Here is an 18574-nt window from a genome sequence, read left to right as displayed (position 1 = left end):
GTATGCTTGGTCTTACTAGATATACTCTGGCTTAAATATACACTTATATTGTCTTTTCAATCGATTTCCTTGTTAAATATGCTTCTTTTTGCCTTCTTTTATTCCCCACTGATGAACCTCAGACTAAGGGGTTTAAATAAACTGATATACTGGTTCTTGTTGGGGTTTGAAACCACTGTCTCAAGGTCACCATTTAAGTTCCTCAATAGCCTCCCTTTCTTTTAAGAGTCCGAGAGCAGGACGCCTGTTCATTCCCTTCTCAGTGGATTTAGGCGTCAAGATGATTGCAGAAAGTGTAAGTGCATCGTCCTGCCGCTTCATCCGGCTGCTGTTTTTTTTCCTCTTGACCCTTTGCTGTTTTGAAGACACCAGAGTGCTTGTTCTTGAGTGGGATTTAGATCTGTCTATTGGTATTAGAAATAAATCTCCCCCCGTGTCGGCTGATCACGGTTACGTTTCTGCCTGCAGGGCTCCATATCATCCCTCTGATAAGACCATGCTAACGAGCGCCTAGCGCTCAGAGGAGCGCGCTCACACTCAGCGACGTTAACCCTGACCCAGATCATCTCAGAATAGTATGAAGAGGCTAAGCGGCGACGCCCCGTCGCCCCCGTTGCCGGATCCAGGAGGCGGCGCCGCTCAGATTATCAGATGACTTCAAGCAGGTCCATCACAACCTATTTATCTCTGTCCAATAATATGCAGAGGGGACCTAAGGTGCTTAAATGAGTGAAGATTAACCATAACCCTTGCCTGGAAAAACCTCGGCTTGACCTTGCATTCTGTGGCTTCGAAAGGATTATTTCTCACTGATAGCTGAATCTGTTCAAACAAGGGAGTTTATGTCCTGATGACCCCAAGGAGTTGTGTGTGTTCGTTTCCTCAAAGACAAATTACCCTCAAACGTGTGAAAGGGTTTGAGTAACGTTTGCTGACACCAGCATATGACCATGTTATTCTATTTATTTAGCGTCCCGGTGACTAGATGGTGTAGATCAGACATGTTCCAAAGCTGTAAATGTGATTATGGGGTTTTTATTGCCTTAGATTGTCTCCAGGATGATTACATTGTGTATTCAGGCAGTAGATAGACCTCACATCGCCACACAGATGGTTAATAAACCTTGCATTTTATTATGTTTATACCATGTTAAATCTGATTGGAGTCTGCATCATAGCGAGATATAAAAGTATCCTGTTTAATTAGTTGTTTTCAGTTGAAACTGCAGTAAATGCTTTTAGGTTTCCCAAAAAATGTTGAAACTCAGAAACCAGCACTTCAGCTTCATCAGACTATCAAAGTACTTTCAAATATTCATTTATTTTTATACAACTTAAAATAAACTCTTTTTTTTTCCCAATAATTGAACTTGCAAGAATAGTATTTGAATTCTGTTCTTGTCACCACTCAAAGTCCACAATAACATTTTGTTCAGTGATGTTTTATAACAAGTCACATTTCAGTCATGTGCTGTCAGCTTTATCGGTATTTATAAAATATCACTCATCCATAAACCTTGAGTTAGTGGCAAATACCAACAACAGTGGTTAAAAAAATGTTTTATGGGAAAAATAGTCGTAAAATGCCCAAAGAAAATGACTTTTATACCCTTTAATATGGTTAAATCACTTCACCTAGCATTTGTATACCTCAATGACAATTTGTATCCAAACTGTTCTCCAGTAATGTATTTCTGTGAGGTGTAGCTGGTATAATTGTTCTGCTCCAAGTACTGTAGGTGGTTTAACTGTCAGCTTTTTCCATCTTTTGATGAAGAAAAAATATGTTTTGGTACGCGAGACCTGATGATGTCTGGATGTGTTTTTGCGTCCAGGTGTCCAGACGGCCCCCGGCCCATCACGATGCGGCCGTGTCAGCTGCCCTGCAAGAAAGACTGCATCGTAACTCCTTTCAGCGACTGGACCGAGTGTCCGCTCACTTGTGATGCAGGTATTGTGACAGAAAATGGATGTTAGCGAGCAGAACAGATTCATCTACCGTTTTATCGCAGCGTTGCTTAATGTTGCCTGGTAACCAGTGTGGGTGTTTTGCACCATTTAATTATGGTATTATTATGTCAGCAGGTTTAATAAGGATATGATAATAAAATAAGATAATCATTTAAATGGTAAAACACAGAAGCCGCACGGCCGGGACCCTCCGACCTCAGCCTGACACGTCGGCTGCCACATAACGACATGCACTCGCGTCTCGTTACACATAACTAATGTGACAGATTGGCATGTAAGACAACCTTTCGGCCGACCTCCTATCAGTGCCTGGCGAGCCGACGCGCCGGCGGCCACGAGTGTCAGCAAGTGCACGCTGTTGTTGTTTTCATGTGGTGAAAGAAAAACATTTTGGGCCGAGGTCACCTCTGGCTGGCAGCTGTTGAGCGGTGACGAAAACATTAAATTGATTTACGACAGGAAATCATTATCGTCTATATTTTGATGACCTCTCTGCGGAACACGGTGACATAAATCTCCACAGTCTGAGCGTGTCACAGTAGCCGTGCATTTTAATTTGATGTTGATATTGTCACCTTGTGCGGCGCGCGGCCCACGTAGGCGGGGTCGACGCAGGGTCGAGGCCTGTTCAGGCGCTTGTTTCATCTAAATGTAAAACATTTTTTGCATCATCATTGTTGATTTAATATCCAAAGCCATCAGATCTGCATTTTGTCTATGTTTGCTGTCCAATTAAATTTGGCAGCAGCGGGCTGGACGGGACAGCCCACCTTATCACTTTGACATTTTTCTCATCAACTTCCGCTACAGACGATTACTTTAATTCAATAATTATCTGTGTCTGTTCAGCTGGCAACGGCGTGAAGAAAAAGCAGTCGAGGAAGCGTGTCATCATCCAAATGCCGTCCAATGGGGGACAGGAGTGTCCAGAGGTGCTTGAGGAGGACAAGGACTGCGAGGTCCCCAAAACCTGTCCAGGTTTCAGGTAAAAGTGTGACCCGTCATCTCTGATTTCTAACCCGGGAATCTAGTTTCACAGGTTTTTACAAAGTAGAAGAAACAAACATGCCGAGTAGATTTGTAGTTCTCGAGACCGGTCTTGGTCTCAAGACTTTTTTGTGGTCTTGGTCTTTTCTCAGATCTCTGGGTCTCACCATGTCTCGGACTCGGATCATTGAGATGCCGTTACACACCAACGTGACAGAATCCTGTGATCACCAGTTCTTGTTAATGTACAGTTTTGTAAACTATTTGTATTTTGCATTTGATTTAATGCAGGTTTTGGTGCATCTGCATGTGTGTCTGGATTTAATTACAATATTTTGTTTATAACGGCCCTGTTTGAATAAATATATGGCTTCATTGGCTTTTGAATAATATTTGCATATCGTTGTGTTAAGCATTAGGTCCATTTCAGTGATGCTGATACTATAATGGTAAATAATGCAAGTTCAAGTCGATAATTGTGTGTATCTTTAGTATTGAAAATTCACGTTTCATTTACAAATTAAGTCCAATTTAAATCAGTAACATTTACTATTCACGACTTTTCTGAGGTGAGGGGGGTGTTGGAGCTGGTTATTCTGGTAAAGGACTTTGGGACTAGTTAGTAGTCGTGTCAATCCTCAAAAGCACTGGAGTCAATCCTCCAATAGTGTAGAAATAGCGGTAGTGCAGTCGCCACATGTATCTGATCTCAGCTGATGGATGGAAACATTTATAGTGAGTTCAACATAAGACATCCACTTCTCTGTGTTATTGAGCTGCAGTTGAAAACAACCTCATATGGAAACTAGCTGAACCAGGATGGTGCTGATGTTCTAAAACTTACGCAAGATGATGAAATAACAAGGTTTCTTTTTTGGTCTCGGTCTTGAGCTTAACTAGTCTTGGTCTTGATACTCTTTGGTATTGGTGGTGTCTTGTCTCGGTTTAGGCGGCCTTGACTATAAGTGTAGTGTCGAGTTTAACTGACAAACAAAAAATAAATGGACTTAAGGGCATTCTTTCCTGTTTGCCTTTAAATAATATCTTGTATCGTTACTTTGCTTGTTGTTCCATTTCTTTATAAAGACTTTTTGTACAATCGCAGTGAAAACAGTAAATTATATTTCTCCATCAGTCTGGGCATTCCCCCGAAGGAAATGAAAATAGCATAAAATGCCCAGTCAAAAAACAACAATTAAGTTAAGTCTGTACAACTCGGGTACTATCAAGTGATCACGTCTTTCACTGCAGAGGATGTTGCACAAAACCCAGATCAAGGACAAAGCCGGGATATGTCAGTTATCCTGGCTGAACTTGGCCTTGAGTCGGTCGTATGAAAATAGAAGCAGATAAGTTACCATGGAGATTTATTCGGACTGCCCAATGTGGTGGATCAGCATGCTGCTGTGTCTGCGCCGTCAGATACCACTTTCATGCTCTTCCATGTTTATTTACCTCATTTCATCGGTCTGCATCAAGATCTTACCAAGGGCTAACCTATCTATCAGCTGCTCCATCAGGGGTCGTCCGCCTCCATCTACCACTATCCTCCGCACCTTCTTCTCTCACACCAACCAACATCATCTCCTGCTTCACTGCATCCATATAACTCTCCTCTTTGGTCCTCTCTGGACCTCCTGCCTGGCAGGTCCCACCTTAGCATCATTCTCCTAATAACCTCACCATCCCTCCTCTGTAGATGTCCAAACCATCTCAGGCCTCTCTGATTCTATCTCCAAAGCATCTAACATGTCGTCCCTCTGATGTACTCGTTCCTGATCTTATCTCCATCCTCGTCACTCCTAAAAAGAACTTCAATATTCTCATTTCTGCTACCACCAGCTCTGCATCCTGTCCTTTCCTCGGTGCCACTGTCTTGTACACGTTTCCTATCCTTATTGTTGAACAAAGGGCTAACTTATCCAGGGCCAAATTGACCAAAAAGAGTTACATTCATGTCGTTTTCTTCTCCACTGTGTTTGCTCCTCTTTTTGATTGATTTTATGTATGAAGTTAAGATTTTTAGCTTTCTTACAGGAGAGAGTACTAAAGCTGTCACTTCTGCAGTGATGGTATCTGTTACTTGAAGGACGTATAAAGGATGATACAAGAATATATGAAGCTATAACAGGGACACAGCAAAGAAATGCCGTTGTTAAGATCCTCAAGGGTTTAAAGTAGCTTTTCTGCCGCAGATACAGCTTTGATAGCTTTACTCTCCCAAATTTTCAGGTTTACGTGACCTGCATTGCTTGATTTTCAAATCTAACAATATAAATATATTTGTCTGTTAAGGAGATTTTCACACATAGCAGTTATCCATTATACAGTAGTCTATAGCAGGGGTATTCAACTATATTCGGCCGGGGGCCACATCTGCAAAAGGACTGTATGGAGAGGGCCGCACAATTTGAAAATTTGGGGGTTTTCAAAATGTATTTTGCACTCAAAGACGAAGACTTATGTAAATATAATACATTTGTATTATACATTTGAATATATCTAGTTTACATATGAACTATGTATTAATTGTCTCCAGATATAGTCATTGTGAATGTTAAATATAATATTCAAATAAAGAAATATTATTTTAAATGCAAGTTCATTTTGAAACCATGCATTGTGCAAACTTAATAAAGTTGATATTGACCTACTTTTAATAAAACAAGCCATAATGACAAAGCACCACTTTCCACCAAGATTTCCTTATTTGAATATTTTAATATTAAGCATTGAGCACAAGCATTTCAGTCCATAGTAGCCAGTTTGATGTTATAAATAAGCAACTAAAATACTAACCATAAGCTCCTTTTATTAATGACACATCTGTGCATTATATCAGCAAAACAAAACAATCACATGAAATTATAGGAGGGTTAGAAGTTCCATCTGAAATGCAAAGTCCTCACTTATTCAAATGAAAAAAATGTCAGGCCAATCCTAGAAGCCTAATGATGTCAACAAGTCCTCTGTACAACGGAGGTTAATAATAATGTGACAAACATTAACACTGTGCAACACTGGCAAAAAATCTGAAATAAAAAAAAAAAAAATGTTTTTTTTTTTTTTTCAACAAACAACCCCTTTTTTTAAATATGACCAGGAGCCACATAAAAGCTCCTGGTGGGCCGCATGTGGCCCGCGGGCCGCCAATTGAATATCTCTGGTCTATAGACTTGGATGAGGTTACATTCAGTCTGTTGGTTATCTGTCAGGATCTCATTGTTGTTTATTAGTGGTGGATGTATTGCCTTTTTATTTTTAATATATTTGTCGTTTAGACTTATATCTTTCCATTTTAACCTGTTACACTTGTGGTGGCGAAATTGGTGACATTGGTCCTCTCCATTTCTGAATCAGTACATCTGTGACTGACCCCAGGTCGGCTGAAGGAAGCTGTGAATGTGGGATTATTTAAACTTGGCTTGACAAAGCTGGGCTTTATCACCCTGACTTGGGGTTCACACAACGAACCAAGCAACACTTAACTCTCCTTTGTCCATCTGCCCTTAGATCTTAAAATAACTAGGAACTGCAACCTGTGCAAAAGAAGAAAAAGAATAAGTGCAACTATTTGGCTAAAATACTAAATACCTTGTTAAGATACTGATTTGAGTCTCTGAAATGAGCCAGTTTTCCCCTGCAGGTCATTTAAGAGAAGCTGGAAACAGAAAGCCATAATAACAGTGATACATGTAATGATACAATTCCTTTGAAACGTTCCAACATATTTCATAAAACCTCTTTATTGGCTCCTCTGCAGCCAAGTCCAGCTCTCTGCTGAATGTGTTTGACCAAGGAATGTGAATGCTTCACTTTATACTCCATTTATTTCTTTATTTTTTCTATGTTACAATTTTTTTTACATCGCCCAAAGCATGAACAAATGAATATGCAGCAAGGGAGGACTCTCATCAGGAGAAATAGGGCTGCGCAGCAGGCGGGGCGCGCATTTCCTTTGTGTGATGTTTGCTGTTTGGGTCAAGGTGAAGTTTCATTAAAGCGTCGGGGGGTGCAGGTTGGAAAAGTGCCGCTCTGCACATTAATGTATTGCACATTTAGAAAACAGGACTGCGGGCTTGTTAACATCATTCTCCGTTCACGCTCCATGGTCCGCTTCTGTCCGTGTTTGGTTTTCAAAGAGGGAACAACAGAAAAGCCAAACTTGGAGGAAGAAAGTGAAAAAGAAAAGCAGGATGTGTTGGATGGTGGGTCCCACATGTTTAGAGAGTCGACAACAGACGACTTCTCATCACAAAATAATGTATAAAAACATAAGAATCAGAAAAAGATCAGCATCAGTGATAAACGTGATCAGATGTCACACATCATAATATAAAACATAAGCATCAGAGGAACAAAAGAGCAACAAAAACATACCAAAACACAGTAACATCAGGCTAGCTGACTCTAAGCGTAGGATTTTTCATAAAGGAAGGTTTTAAGCCAACTCGTAAAGGCAGAGAGTGCGTCCGCCTCTCGGACCAAGACTGGAAACTTGTTCCAGAGGTTAGGGGCCTGAAATTTGAAGGCTCTGCCTCCCATTCTGCTTTTGGAGACTGTAGGAATCACAAGTAATCTTGCATTCGGTGAGCGCAGAGATCTAGCAGGATAGTAGGGAACTATGAGGTGTTTGAGGTAGGATGGAGCCGGACCATGCAGGGCTTTATAGGTGAGGAGGAGGACTTTAAACTATTCTGGCTTTTACAAGGAGCCAGTGTAAGGAGGCCAATATTGGGGGGATATGGTCTCTTTTCCCAGTTCTTGTTAGCACGCGAGCGGCGGCATTCTGAACCAGCTGGAGAGTCTTTAGCGTCTTGCTAGTACAGCCTGTTAACAAGGAGTTACAGTAATCTAACCTTGAGGTGACAAATGCATGTACTATTTTTTTTTTTCGGCATCTTTCTGTGACAGGATGTGTCTGATTTTGGCAATATTACATAGATGAAAATAAGCAGTTCTTGAAATTAGCTTGATGTGGGATTTAAAGGACTATTCTGATGGAATATGACCCCCAGATCCTTTACAGTGGTGCTAGAGGCCGGAGTAAAGCCGTCCAGAGTAGGTGTATTACCAAAAAATGCCTTTCTATGGTGTTCAATGATTTCAGTCTTGTCTGAGTTCAGTAATAAAAAATGGCGGAGTCAGAGTGCTCAGTTCCTACTGTACATGTCAACTGTCATGTTGTTCTTCTTTCACAAACATGATAATGAAAAATACCATTAAAATGCATAATCGTATGTAAAATAGCATCAAAAGATTTTGCCGCTGTGTTGGGGGCCCTGTAAAGATTCTTTTCATGGGGCCCAGTATCCCTAGCGGCGCCCCTGAGGGTAGCCTACGTCTCAACATTTCCCTCGTTTCAACACCGCTCTCTCACTTCCTTTGATCGTAAATCCAACTCCAACAACAACATTTATTTAAATGGTGTAATTGTTTTAATGAAACAAACTAATTCAGAGTTTCTGAACACACATTTCTCCACACTTTCCTACCCCATCAGTCTGATTTTCTGCTTGCACCTCTAAACAAGTCAGCTGTACAAATGTATTACTAGATATTTACACTTTCTATTAGCACTTAAACCACCGTTGGTGAAGAGGAAACGACTGAGACGAAGCAATGAGATGGACAGATGGACGAATGTGCTGGGCAGGAATGAAAACGCCCCCATCTGAAATCTTTAAACGTATCTCTAAACGCACGACTCTGGTCATATTTTAGTTCTGTTGAAGGTCAAAGTGTCTGCGTTGCAGTAATGATGCAAATTATTTAGTTCTTTTCACAGGTTTTTTATGTTAGTTATTAAATTTATTCGATATTGGATACCATTTTATACTAGTTAAACCATTCAGCTATATTATATCTACACGACTTAATCGTTATTTCATCGACGTAGGTGGAAAACCCACAAATGGAGGAAGTGCCAGCTCGTCCCATGGTATCTGAGAGAGGGCACTCCTGGAGCACAGGAGACCTGCGGCCCCGGACTACAAACCAGAGGTAGGAAAACAAATCTCTTCACCTCCTGTTTTTCCATTTGCATCTTAACTCAACCATTTCAAATTGCCTGAAATAATTTTTTTTCCTCCCATCTGGAGCCCAGCCATGAAGCACCTGATGGAGGTGCATCGGTTTAAAGAAAAGGCCAATTAACTCACAGAGAACACATCATCATCGTCATCATCATCGTCCTCCCAGTTACAAAAACGATGTGGCAATACTGACGGTGACGCTCCCGTGAGCATCAGCGGGAGACTTCCTTTCTTTTCAATCTGGTTATACCGTGTTTTTTTAGATTTTATCATCCTCCACAGTTCCGGGAGGAAATGTTTCCACACCTCATCACTCGCCTCTCGAGACTCGCCTGACAGAGTTGTTTCACTCTTGGCTTGTTTGTCACCTCAGGCTTGAGTCATGCAATTTTAATCAAACGTCTCTGCTGGGATTAAGGAGAAGATGCCGCACCTTAATGTAAAGCGCTGCGCCGGCCAATCCTTCACTCACGCTGGCTTCTTGCATAAGTGACAAGGGTTTTATAGGATTAAGTGTTTTTTTTTTTTTTTTTTTCTTGCTTTACTCTAATGTATAGTCCTGGGAGTTTTTTTTTATATATATAGAAAATCCAATTTCAAGGGGTCACGCAGAATGATCAATTTCATTATGTTCCAGCTCCTATGGAAAGCTATTATTAGTGCTTATATTTCTTTCTTCTTGGCTAGCCTGCATTAATGGACACAGAAATCAATTTATTCCTGAAAATGCTATCAGGTCCCAAACCTGGCACTTTTTTTTTTTTCCTTTCAGATTCCCTGCAGCTTCTCCGTGATTTGATACCATGTGACACCTGATGTCACCTCTAAATGGCAGTCATCATTTTGTCATCGACTTAGACCAAACTAGAGACGCTGTCCTTTGTGGTCTGTGTGTTCTGACAGGATATTGTGGTGTTGACCTGCACCGAGTCTTTCCTTCGAGGGGAAAACACACTGTAGTGGCTCTATTAAACACACAGAACTGAGAGCTTGTGCTGTTCTCCCCCTCACACACACACACACACACACACACACACACACACACACACACACACACACACAATAAGTCCTGACCTCACACGCCACCAGACGGAGGCTTTCCAAACCAATAGCAGCGCCCACGGGGGTTCAGCAAAAATGTGCTTGGAGATTGATTTCTCTATGAAGGCACAGCCCTGCAGAACGTCTGCATCACAAGAAAATGAAATACTGCAGAAGCACGAGTAATACCCTTTACTAAAAGAGAAGAAAAAAACCAGGTGACGCAGTTAAAGGCTAATTAACTTGCGGGCATCAAACCAATTGAAGCAGAGATCCGATTGTATCTGCTGCTTTCATATTTATTACATCTCCCTCCCGTAAAATCCAATCTCAGCTGTGGAGTTGAGATTTTTCATTCACTTTTGTTTTTCCACATTAAAGGAGACATACTATGCCCCTTTTCCACAAATAAAAGCAATTTCCTCAGCTCTATAGCACATGACTGCAGGGGGAACCCCCTTCATCTGTGGGGCATGCCTCCGTGAGCTTTGTGTCAACATGCCAGCGCAAATTTCGACCTAAATCAAACATATTAACCTTAAAAACCATAGATGGTGTAAGAAGAACTGGACCAACCCTCTGTGATGTCACTCATAGGTTTTCTTATCCTCGTGCTGTGCTGCGTCATGTTGCAGTTACGTGGAATAAACGAGTCTAAAAGGCAGTTTCAGTTAAGGTGGACTTGGCTTATACCTGTGGTCCTAATTTATATTACTTTACATTTATTCTTATCAAATGGGTCCAAACGGCTAATTTCAAGTGTCACTACCAAAATGACATCCAAAACGGGCTGAAAGGAGGACTAGCAGAGCTCAGATTGGTTAGCTCTGTTGCAGTCGTCCAAACAGACTTTCTACTATAAGGGTCCTGAAATGATGATCCATGGTTCCCAGCTCCTTCAGCCAATCCCAAAGACAGCTGGAACCATAGACTGTATAAAACAACGCACCAAACATTAGGTCACGTGACCCATTGGTTTCTGAAAACCGGTTTTAAAGCCTGTTTTTCTTCATGCAGGATGCAGCCGTGACACTTCAGAAGCTGACAGACATACGCTCAGCACATGTCAGTCAAATTCAGCTTTGCTCCCAGCTCCTTCAGCCAAAGCTCGCCGAAGTATCTGTACAGCTGCCATCAGACGTTTACAGCAGAATAAACCATTTAACATGTTGGCTCAACGGTGAAATCAAATTACCGTTGCGTTTAGCCGAACATGGGATAATACAAATGAGCGGCTGCTTCGCTAAGCACAGTAGCATGACAATAACGGAGGAAGAAGTGATAACGGGTAGCCATTGGCTGAGCCAACTATCAATCAATCATATTAAAAATTAAAACGTAATGCTTTATATAAACTTTCCTGGTGTGGTACAAAAAAAATTCACCCACCTCCAAGTTGTCATGGGTGTGAAATCAAACAGTTAAAGGAGCATGAGGCTCCTTTCAAGAAATGAAACTGATTAGCGCCACCCTTCACCACGACAGCCGTTGGGGGTACTGCAGCCAACAGCGAAGCCGGCACGGGAGAACGGGGAGAACGCGCATGCAGCGTCATGTGACGTCACATCCGCAGGACAGCGCGGGAAATTCGGCCCCCGAATTGCAGCACATTTTGCAGCACACAGCCTGTTCAAGGCAACGGAGAGATACACCAGAGGGCTCATTCTTTTTGGTTTGGAACGCTTCATCTGACATTATTACTAGAAAACTTAAAACGTACACAAATGTTTTTCATAAATCCTGCCTCATGCTCCTTTTAAGACCAAAATAGTTTTCTTAACCTGGCTGTAAATATGTTTATTTCTGCTCTAAAGTTGGACATTTTAACACGGGAGTCAATGGCGATTTGACTTTGGCTTTTGGATTCAGTCTCTAGCGGCCAACCGAGGAAATGCAGTCAATCTTATTTCCACATGATCCTCAACCTAGAAGTTAGATGGTTGGTGCTTTATTGGAAGTGGTTGATGTTTTATTCATACCACCCCCCCCCCAAAAGGACACATTATTTCATATGTTCCTTTTTAACGCTATATATGCTAAATAAGTCACCTTTTCTGTGTGTCTGTGTCTGAAGGGACGAATACCTCAAAATCAGAAAGAAAAAAAAAAAACCCAAATCCAGTCATTCTGCTGCTGCATGAGTCTGGATATATGACATCTTGATGATGATGATGGCAGGTATTAATGTTCAATAACATATTTTTACACAGGATTGTGTGTGTGCATGCATGTGTGCGTGGCTGTTCGCATAGTTTAAAAATGAAACCTATATAAGACTCCAATGTGAACTGGCCACAACTTTAAAGTAACCTGCATGTCTAAAAGAACCGTAGTAAATATGGAAGAAAAATCCAAGGCACTCTTCTTCAAATATAAAAAGCCTTTCTTTAAATTGGCTATTTCATATGGAAAAGATAGAAAAGTGGGTTACAGCCCACGCGTTTCGGCCACAGCCTTACTCAGGGTGCAACACTCAATGCATTGATTCTCCTTAAATAGGATGATTGAAAACACCTGGGTAGGTGGGAGGACAAATACAAAACAAAAGAAATAACAGATAATGTCCAATAAATGGCTCCACCAATTGTTAAACAATGAAATACTGGAGATAGGAAAAGTAAAGTTACAAAAATGGACTGAAATCAATGTCTTCATTTAAACCTAGATGGATAGTGGCTTTCATTTGGTAAATGTAAAAGGTCTCTCTCCATAGTAAACATGGATGCTACCGCAGTAAGCTTTGATAGTCTCATTTTAAAGTTGTTGTGGAAACTGATGAAGTTTTAAACAAAGCATAATGTAAAGAGAAGAAACGGAGCAAAACTTTTTACAGTGGTCCTATGGAGAGCAATAGTTGGTCTGAATTCGGAGACGGGACCAGGAATGATGGGAGCGTGACATCAACAGATTTCAGCTTTATTGTGTTTCCATCACCGCTCCCACCAGGGCACAATCGTGTCAACTGTGGCGTCACAGTGGTGCAAAAGTCAGATTAGTTGTGACTATTTCCGACTGAGGTCACATCACAAAACGTGGGATCTGTATCAGGTTTATCTGCCGTTCACCCAGCAGATGTACCGGGTGGAAAGTAATCACACTAATCAATGGTTCTTTTCATCATCCCCAACAACGGGAAGGTTCAGGGATTATCAAGCCGTAATGTAATCAAGGAATTACGGCGTGATTTATAGCAGATAGAAATGTTATGACGTGAAGGCTTATACCACTTCCTCTTGCATCATTGTTGTACATAAATTGTTTTAAAGTCTAAACTCTAAAAGGACTCTTGAAAGTCTTAAATGTATAGTTTTCATTGTAAATCAGGCTTAAAAAGAAGTGTAATAAAAGAAAATAAAAGCAAACTTGTATTGCAAGTGTTGAAAAATGCAGAAGTAGCTCAAAGATGCAGCTATTGTACATTCGATACGTGTGTTCCAGTGTGTATATGTGGTGTCTGCACAACACACTGAACAAAGCTGTTATCCGCATTGATCTGTCTGTTGAAACAACACAATAACAAACTATGATTAATGAACTAATTGAGCCTTTCTGTTCCGCCTTCCTTCGATTCTTCCAGCTGTGTCGTGCCGCCAGCTGGACGGGACGCAGGCCGACATCGGTGAATGTCTGAAATTCGCCAAGGCCATGCCTCCCATCACTCAGCGCTGTCAGCTCCCCTGCCAGGACGACTGCCAGCTGACCAACTGGTCCAAGTTCTCATCCTGCACAGCTGACTGCGTGGGGGTCCGGACCAGAAAGAGGGCTTTGATAGGTGAGGACAGAGACGGAGCGAGCTCAGACAATGCGCTGCTGTGAATCCTCCCCAAACAAGCTTATTTGCTCTTTCGTGTTGGCAACGTAGCCTCCAATTTGCCGGAGAATGTCGGTGGGTGTCATAAGACGGGCGCTGAAGTGAAGCCCAGAGTCTTAAATCTAATTAGATAGTTCTTGCCACTTAAATGTTGCCGTGGAATTAAGACAACAAATCTGAATGGACTCCTCTGGCTTTGTCGTCTATCAGTGTCAGCAGAGGCTTGTCTTGTTTGTCACAGAATGAAAGTAAAATGACAACAGTGCAGTACATTAAGGCGGCTCCAAACAAGCTTTTTGAACACGGTGTAATTGCTTTGAGTTTTAAATCCAGAAGTAGCAATGCATCCAGAATCCTGCAGCTGCGTGTGCATGTGTGGGGGGTATCAGTTGTGCAAGAGACACTAGCCAGGTTTTCGTGTAAAGCTGCCTTGTTTGTATCCTCTTCATCTTCAGCCCAATCCAATGAGGCTACCATGGTGCAAATCAGTTTCACTGAAGATGCTTGCAAGTGTGGGGGATTGTGTGGACTGGAGCATAATTCATTCTCTTCCACTGGCTGTCACTTATCGTTATCATTACTGAAGAACTGCCGCAGGCAGCATGGATGTGTTTTTAAAAGCCACTCTGCTCGGGATGCAGAACAAACTTTACAAGCGCACTGAAACTTAGAAAAAATGAACTAGAAAAACTAACCAGAAAAATAAAAGAAAAATGCAAAAGGTGAAGATATCTCAGGTAATCAGGAATTCCTCCAAACAGTTCCTCATTTGCATTTAAAACCACTCCTAATGACAGATCACCAGAAGAACGGAGAAAAAACAAAATAAAACTCCACAGCTATCTGTGATTAACCATGCTTTCAGTAAAAGTGCATTCTGCTTCAAAGTATTTTCCCAACGTGATCTATCATCAGGTATCCCAGATGCTGCCTTTTTTTTCGTAATTTAAAGAATCCCAATCAAGTCCTTAATACCAGCCCCAGAATTACATGGTGAAACTCAGCCACTTGAGACAAAAGCAGACTTCTAGATGAGTTCTTGCAATCAAGTTTTGCATAAATGCTTGACTGTTCATCTGTGTTAGGGAGAAGCAAGAAGAAAGACAAGTGCAAGAACACGCAAATGTATCCTCTGAGCGAGACGCAGTACTGCCCCTGTGACAAGTACAACGCCCAGCCCGTGGGGAGGTGGTCGGACTGCATCCTGCCCGAGGGAGGCCGGGTGGAGAGCGTCATGGGGATGAAGGTCCAGGGAGACATCAAAGAGTGCGGACAGGGCTATCGCTACCAGGCCATGGCGTGCTACGACCAGGACACCAGGCTGGTGGAAACGTCCCGCTGCAACAGTCATGGTGAGTACATGTCCATGTGCACTTATATACTCCTGCAGTGATGGCCAGCTGCACCGGTTCACACCCCAGGCCCACTCAATACCATATTACCATATGTTTAACATAACTTCAGTGACGCCACTTTAAAAAAAATATCTTTCACAAAATGCATAACAGAAAATCTTGGATCATGATTGCAAAATCCATTTGTTTTAGTTAGAAACATGAGCATGAACCCAAAAGAACCTGACCGCAAAAACACGGAGAATGTAGTCTGTTGGTTTTAATAAAATAAAATAATATAAATATGAGACGATGAGCACATACTGCAGATACTTCCCAGCAGTAAACCAAGCTTGTTAACTTTTATAAGCTAAAGACGCGAGGCTGCTTCTGCTGGGTGGGAGTGTAGTTTCACATGTCGGGACAATGTGAGAACAAAAGACAAAAGAAGGGAAAAGAGCAAATGAATCCTTCAGTTTTTTTCACCAGAAGCAGTCAACATGTTTATGGGGCCATAAAAACGCTATGAAATATGTGGATGATAAACAAGCTTGGAAATGGGTCCCGTGTGGGGGGGGGGGCTTCATATAGGCCCCAACGTTAATTGTTCACATGGGTTTGATGCAGGAGTCTGTCAAGTGCCTGGAGGATCTTACATGTTCCTGTACATTTATTTGTACAATCCAAACAATCCCCTGTTTTTGTTACCAGTTTTTCACCCATGCATGTGTTCAATAGTTAAAAGGAGTCTGACCGGCTTCACTGATGTGGTCGACCCCGGTGCATTTGGCTTGAGATTCCCATTTTTGGTCTAAGATAGTCTTTAATTTTCATTCCCCCTTAAAAAGAGCCTAACCAGTGTAAAAAGCGATTTTCAAGCGAAACTCATGAACAGTCCCACATGTGGCCTCTGTTTCAGCTCATCTTCTGCAATTAAACTAACACGCATGTTTCTGGACCGTATGAAGAAAGCAAAGTCCGTGCAGGCAAATTTAATGATTATTATTCTTTGTGATGTTTTTTTTGAATTATTTCAATGTTTTAATTTAATTCAACAATTTTTTTAAATCTAATACAGATGTCAAATAAAAAACCGAAGTCCTGAAGATAAAGTTTGGAGGGGAATAAACCTCGTTAGGATTCCCGTTAGAGAGGTTGACTCGCATGCAGACAGACGCGCACGTGGAAACGAAGCGTGAACCATCGCCAGCTTCCCGGCTGCTCCTCCTTGAATGCACCACCTCTGTATTTTAGTGCTCCCGGGACATTTCAGTTCGAGAGGCTTGGTTGTTTTGCCGAGTCCTGCGTCCAGGAAACATGAACGTGACTTTGTTTGCTTGCAAAGAAGCCAAAAAGATGTGGATGGCTTTATAAAAGCGTAGTCAGCGGCATCTAGTCATCAAACTGTGAAGGTCTGTGCAATAAAAGTCATGGACACAGTTAACTGTTCAAACAGTTTAGCTTCTTATCAAATGTTTTTAAATGCACATTCTGCTGAAGGCGCTTTAAACAAAGTTGGGTCCTCTCCACTCCCAAGTTCGGCTGCAGTGCCTCCTTAAAGGTCTGCTTTAAAGTCCTGAATGTGATTCAATACAAAGCAAATCTGACTCTTTTTCTTTTATTATATTTATCTTTTGCGCCGCTCTCGCCTTCACATCTTGGTTTCAGGTACAAAATATAGTGTAGCACAACGGATCCGTGCTGCAGATCCAAGAACAAATTTTCAGTTAAACATTAATCTGAAGCGAAACATTTGTTTGTGCACATGAAAATGAAAGCCCCTCCCACCGAAGCCCGGGACTCATTTTAACTCCTGAATTTCACATAAGTGGGCCTTTTTCCTGACGCGCCGATGTCAGAATCACTTGTCTCCTCGTTGTAAAGTCTTATCAGAGATACAAAATACTTCAAAGATTCCCAGCTCGGAAACTCGATGTGAAATTGCTGTGAAATAGAATTCGGGAGATGCTGAAATGAACACATCAGTGCCGCGCATATACAAACATGCTCTTATTTTCCTTGTGAGAGTCACAGATTCAGATAAGCGTCCGTTAATCTGAGTGTGGGTGTGACAGGAGCACATCGTAAGGATGGAGCTGTGTGTCTTTGGGTGTGTTGGTGGCATTTGAGGGAAATGTGTGTTTGAGGCATGCATCCTCAGCCGTCACGTGTTAGGATAAAAGAATGTTCCCCGAGTTGCTCACAAAAACAAAGTAAATCACAATTTTTGATATTGTTTCATGGGATTCTTGGAAACCATCCCTTAATTTATTTTATTCTGTGTCTTCTCTGCTGCTCCCTTTGGTCGTTTTATGAGCTGTTCCCTCCATCTCAATCCTCATCGATTATAATCTTGGCGGAGACACGATCCCGCCACGACGCTCTTGGCTACAATGTCGATCTGATAAACGGTGCTGCTGTCATTTCTTTATTACAAAGAAGTTGCCAGATAAAAGGGAGGATGATCATTAAAATGATATTGATGCAAGATTTGTGGTGTCACTTTCTGGATGGCCACAATCATCTTAGAAGAAGCAAATATTTTTGTAGGAGAATCCTGGCATGAAGAGAATTACACTATGGAGATTTTTTTGGACCAATTTCAATGGAGACTGCATGGTTTTGATTCATGTAAATGATTATAGGACTGCAACAGCAGCACAAGCAGCTATACCGATCACATATTGATTGTATTAATTCCAGACAATAAGTGGAGGCGGCCAACAGGAAATCTAATTAAAGTGAAACAATCAAATTAATGCGTTAAGTTGTAAATAATGGAGGTTAATTCAAGACCAAGAGGCGTCGGACGAGGAGGGATCCAGTCGTCGTTGTACTGTAAATAGATTTGTGCTCGTTCTCTCAGACCGTTAATGTTATTATAATCCATTGACGCCTTTAATGCTGTTAAGGCCAGTTAATGTTCAGATTCATGTTTCACGCTGCATTTCAACTTCAGTGTTTGCAAACAACAACACAAATCAAACAGAGAAATGGTCTCTAAGCTCTGTGAAAGTCAGTGAGTGTGGTTATCACCTCAGTATGTCCAGTACACATTCTCACACGCACACCGAGACCGCGTCCAACTGCAAAACCTTATCACCGCTGCAGAGGGATGTGAGTCCATACTGGTGAAAAAGCTGTTTATGGTTTTATTATTTTCATGAAGTGTTCTCGCTCTCCTTTCAGGTCTTCTCAGAGTCTTAAAACCACAAGTTTTTGGTCCTTTTCCCCAAAAACTAACATTAGTTATAGTTTTGCTTCTAAGACGTATTAAATTTTAACTCAAAATGGTTTCAATTTATGAGTTAATAAAGTTAATTTTGTATTTAGATTACAATTTCATTTGCTACTTCTTTTTTTCAGAGAAAACATTTAGGTTATTTAAATACTTA

At 41.5% G+C, this 18574-nt stretch overlaps 1 protein-coding gene across 12 annotated transcripts in view; it reads left to right on the top strand.

Moving 5' to 3' along the window:
- Positions 1-18574, top strand: part of thsd7ab (thrombospondin, type I, domain containing 7Ab) — a 209447-nt gene that overhangs the window by 137479 nt on the left and 53394 nt on the right. For all 12 annotated transcript variants that reach the window (XR_009782174.1, XR_009782171.1, XR_009782173.1 and 9 more), the window contains 5 exons: positions 1836-1951; positions 2821-2956; positions 8858-8961; positions 13612-13806; positions 14931-15197. Coding sequence is in view for 5 of the 12 variants with exons in the window: in XM_061717500.1 (XP_061573484.1) it covers positions 1836-1951; positions 2821-2956; positions 8858-8961; positions 13612-13806; positions 14931-15197 (818 nt within the window). In the remaining 7 variants the exon portion in view is untranslated. The remainder of the gene's footprint in view (positions 1-1835; positions 1952-2820; positions 2957-8857; positions 8962-13611; positions 13807-14930; positions 15198-18574) is intronic.

The sequence above is a fragment of the Cololabis saira genome, chromosome 3 (genome assembly GCF_033807715.1).
Source record: "Cololabis saira isolate AMF1-May2022 chromosome 3, fColSai1.1, whole genome shotgun sequence".
Lineage (NCBI taxonomy): Eukaryota > Metazoa > Chordata > Actinopteri > Beloniformes > Belonidae > Cololabis > Cololabis saira.
Note: the sequence above shows the minus strand (reverse complement) of the source record. Positions and strands in the feature narration are given on the sequence as shown.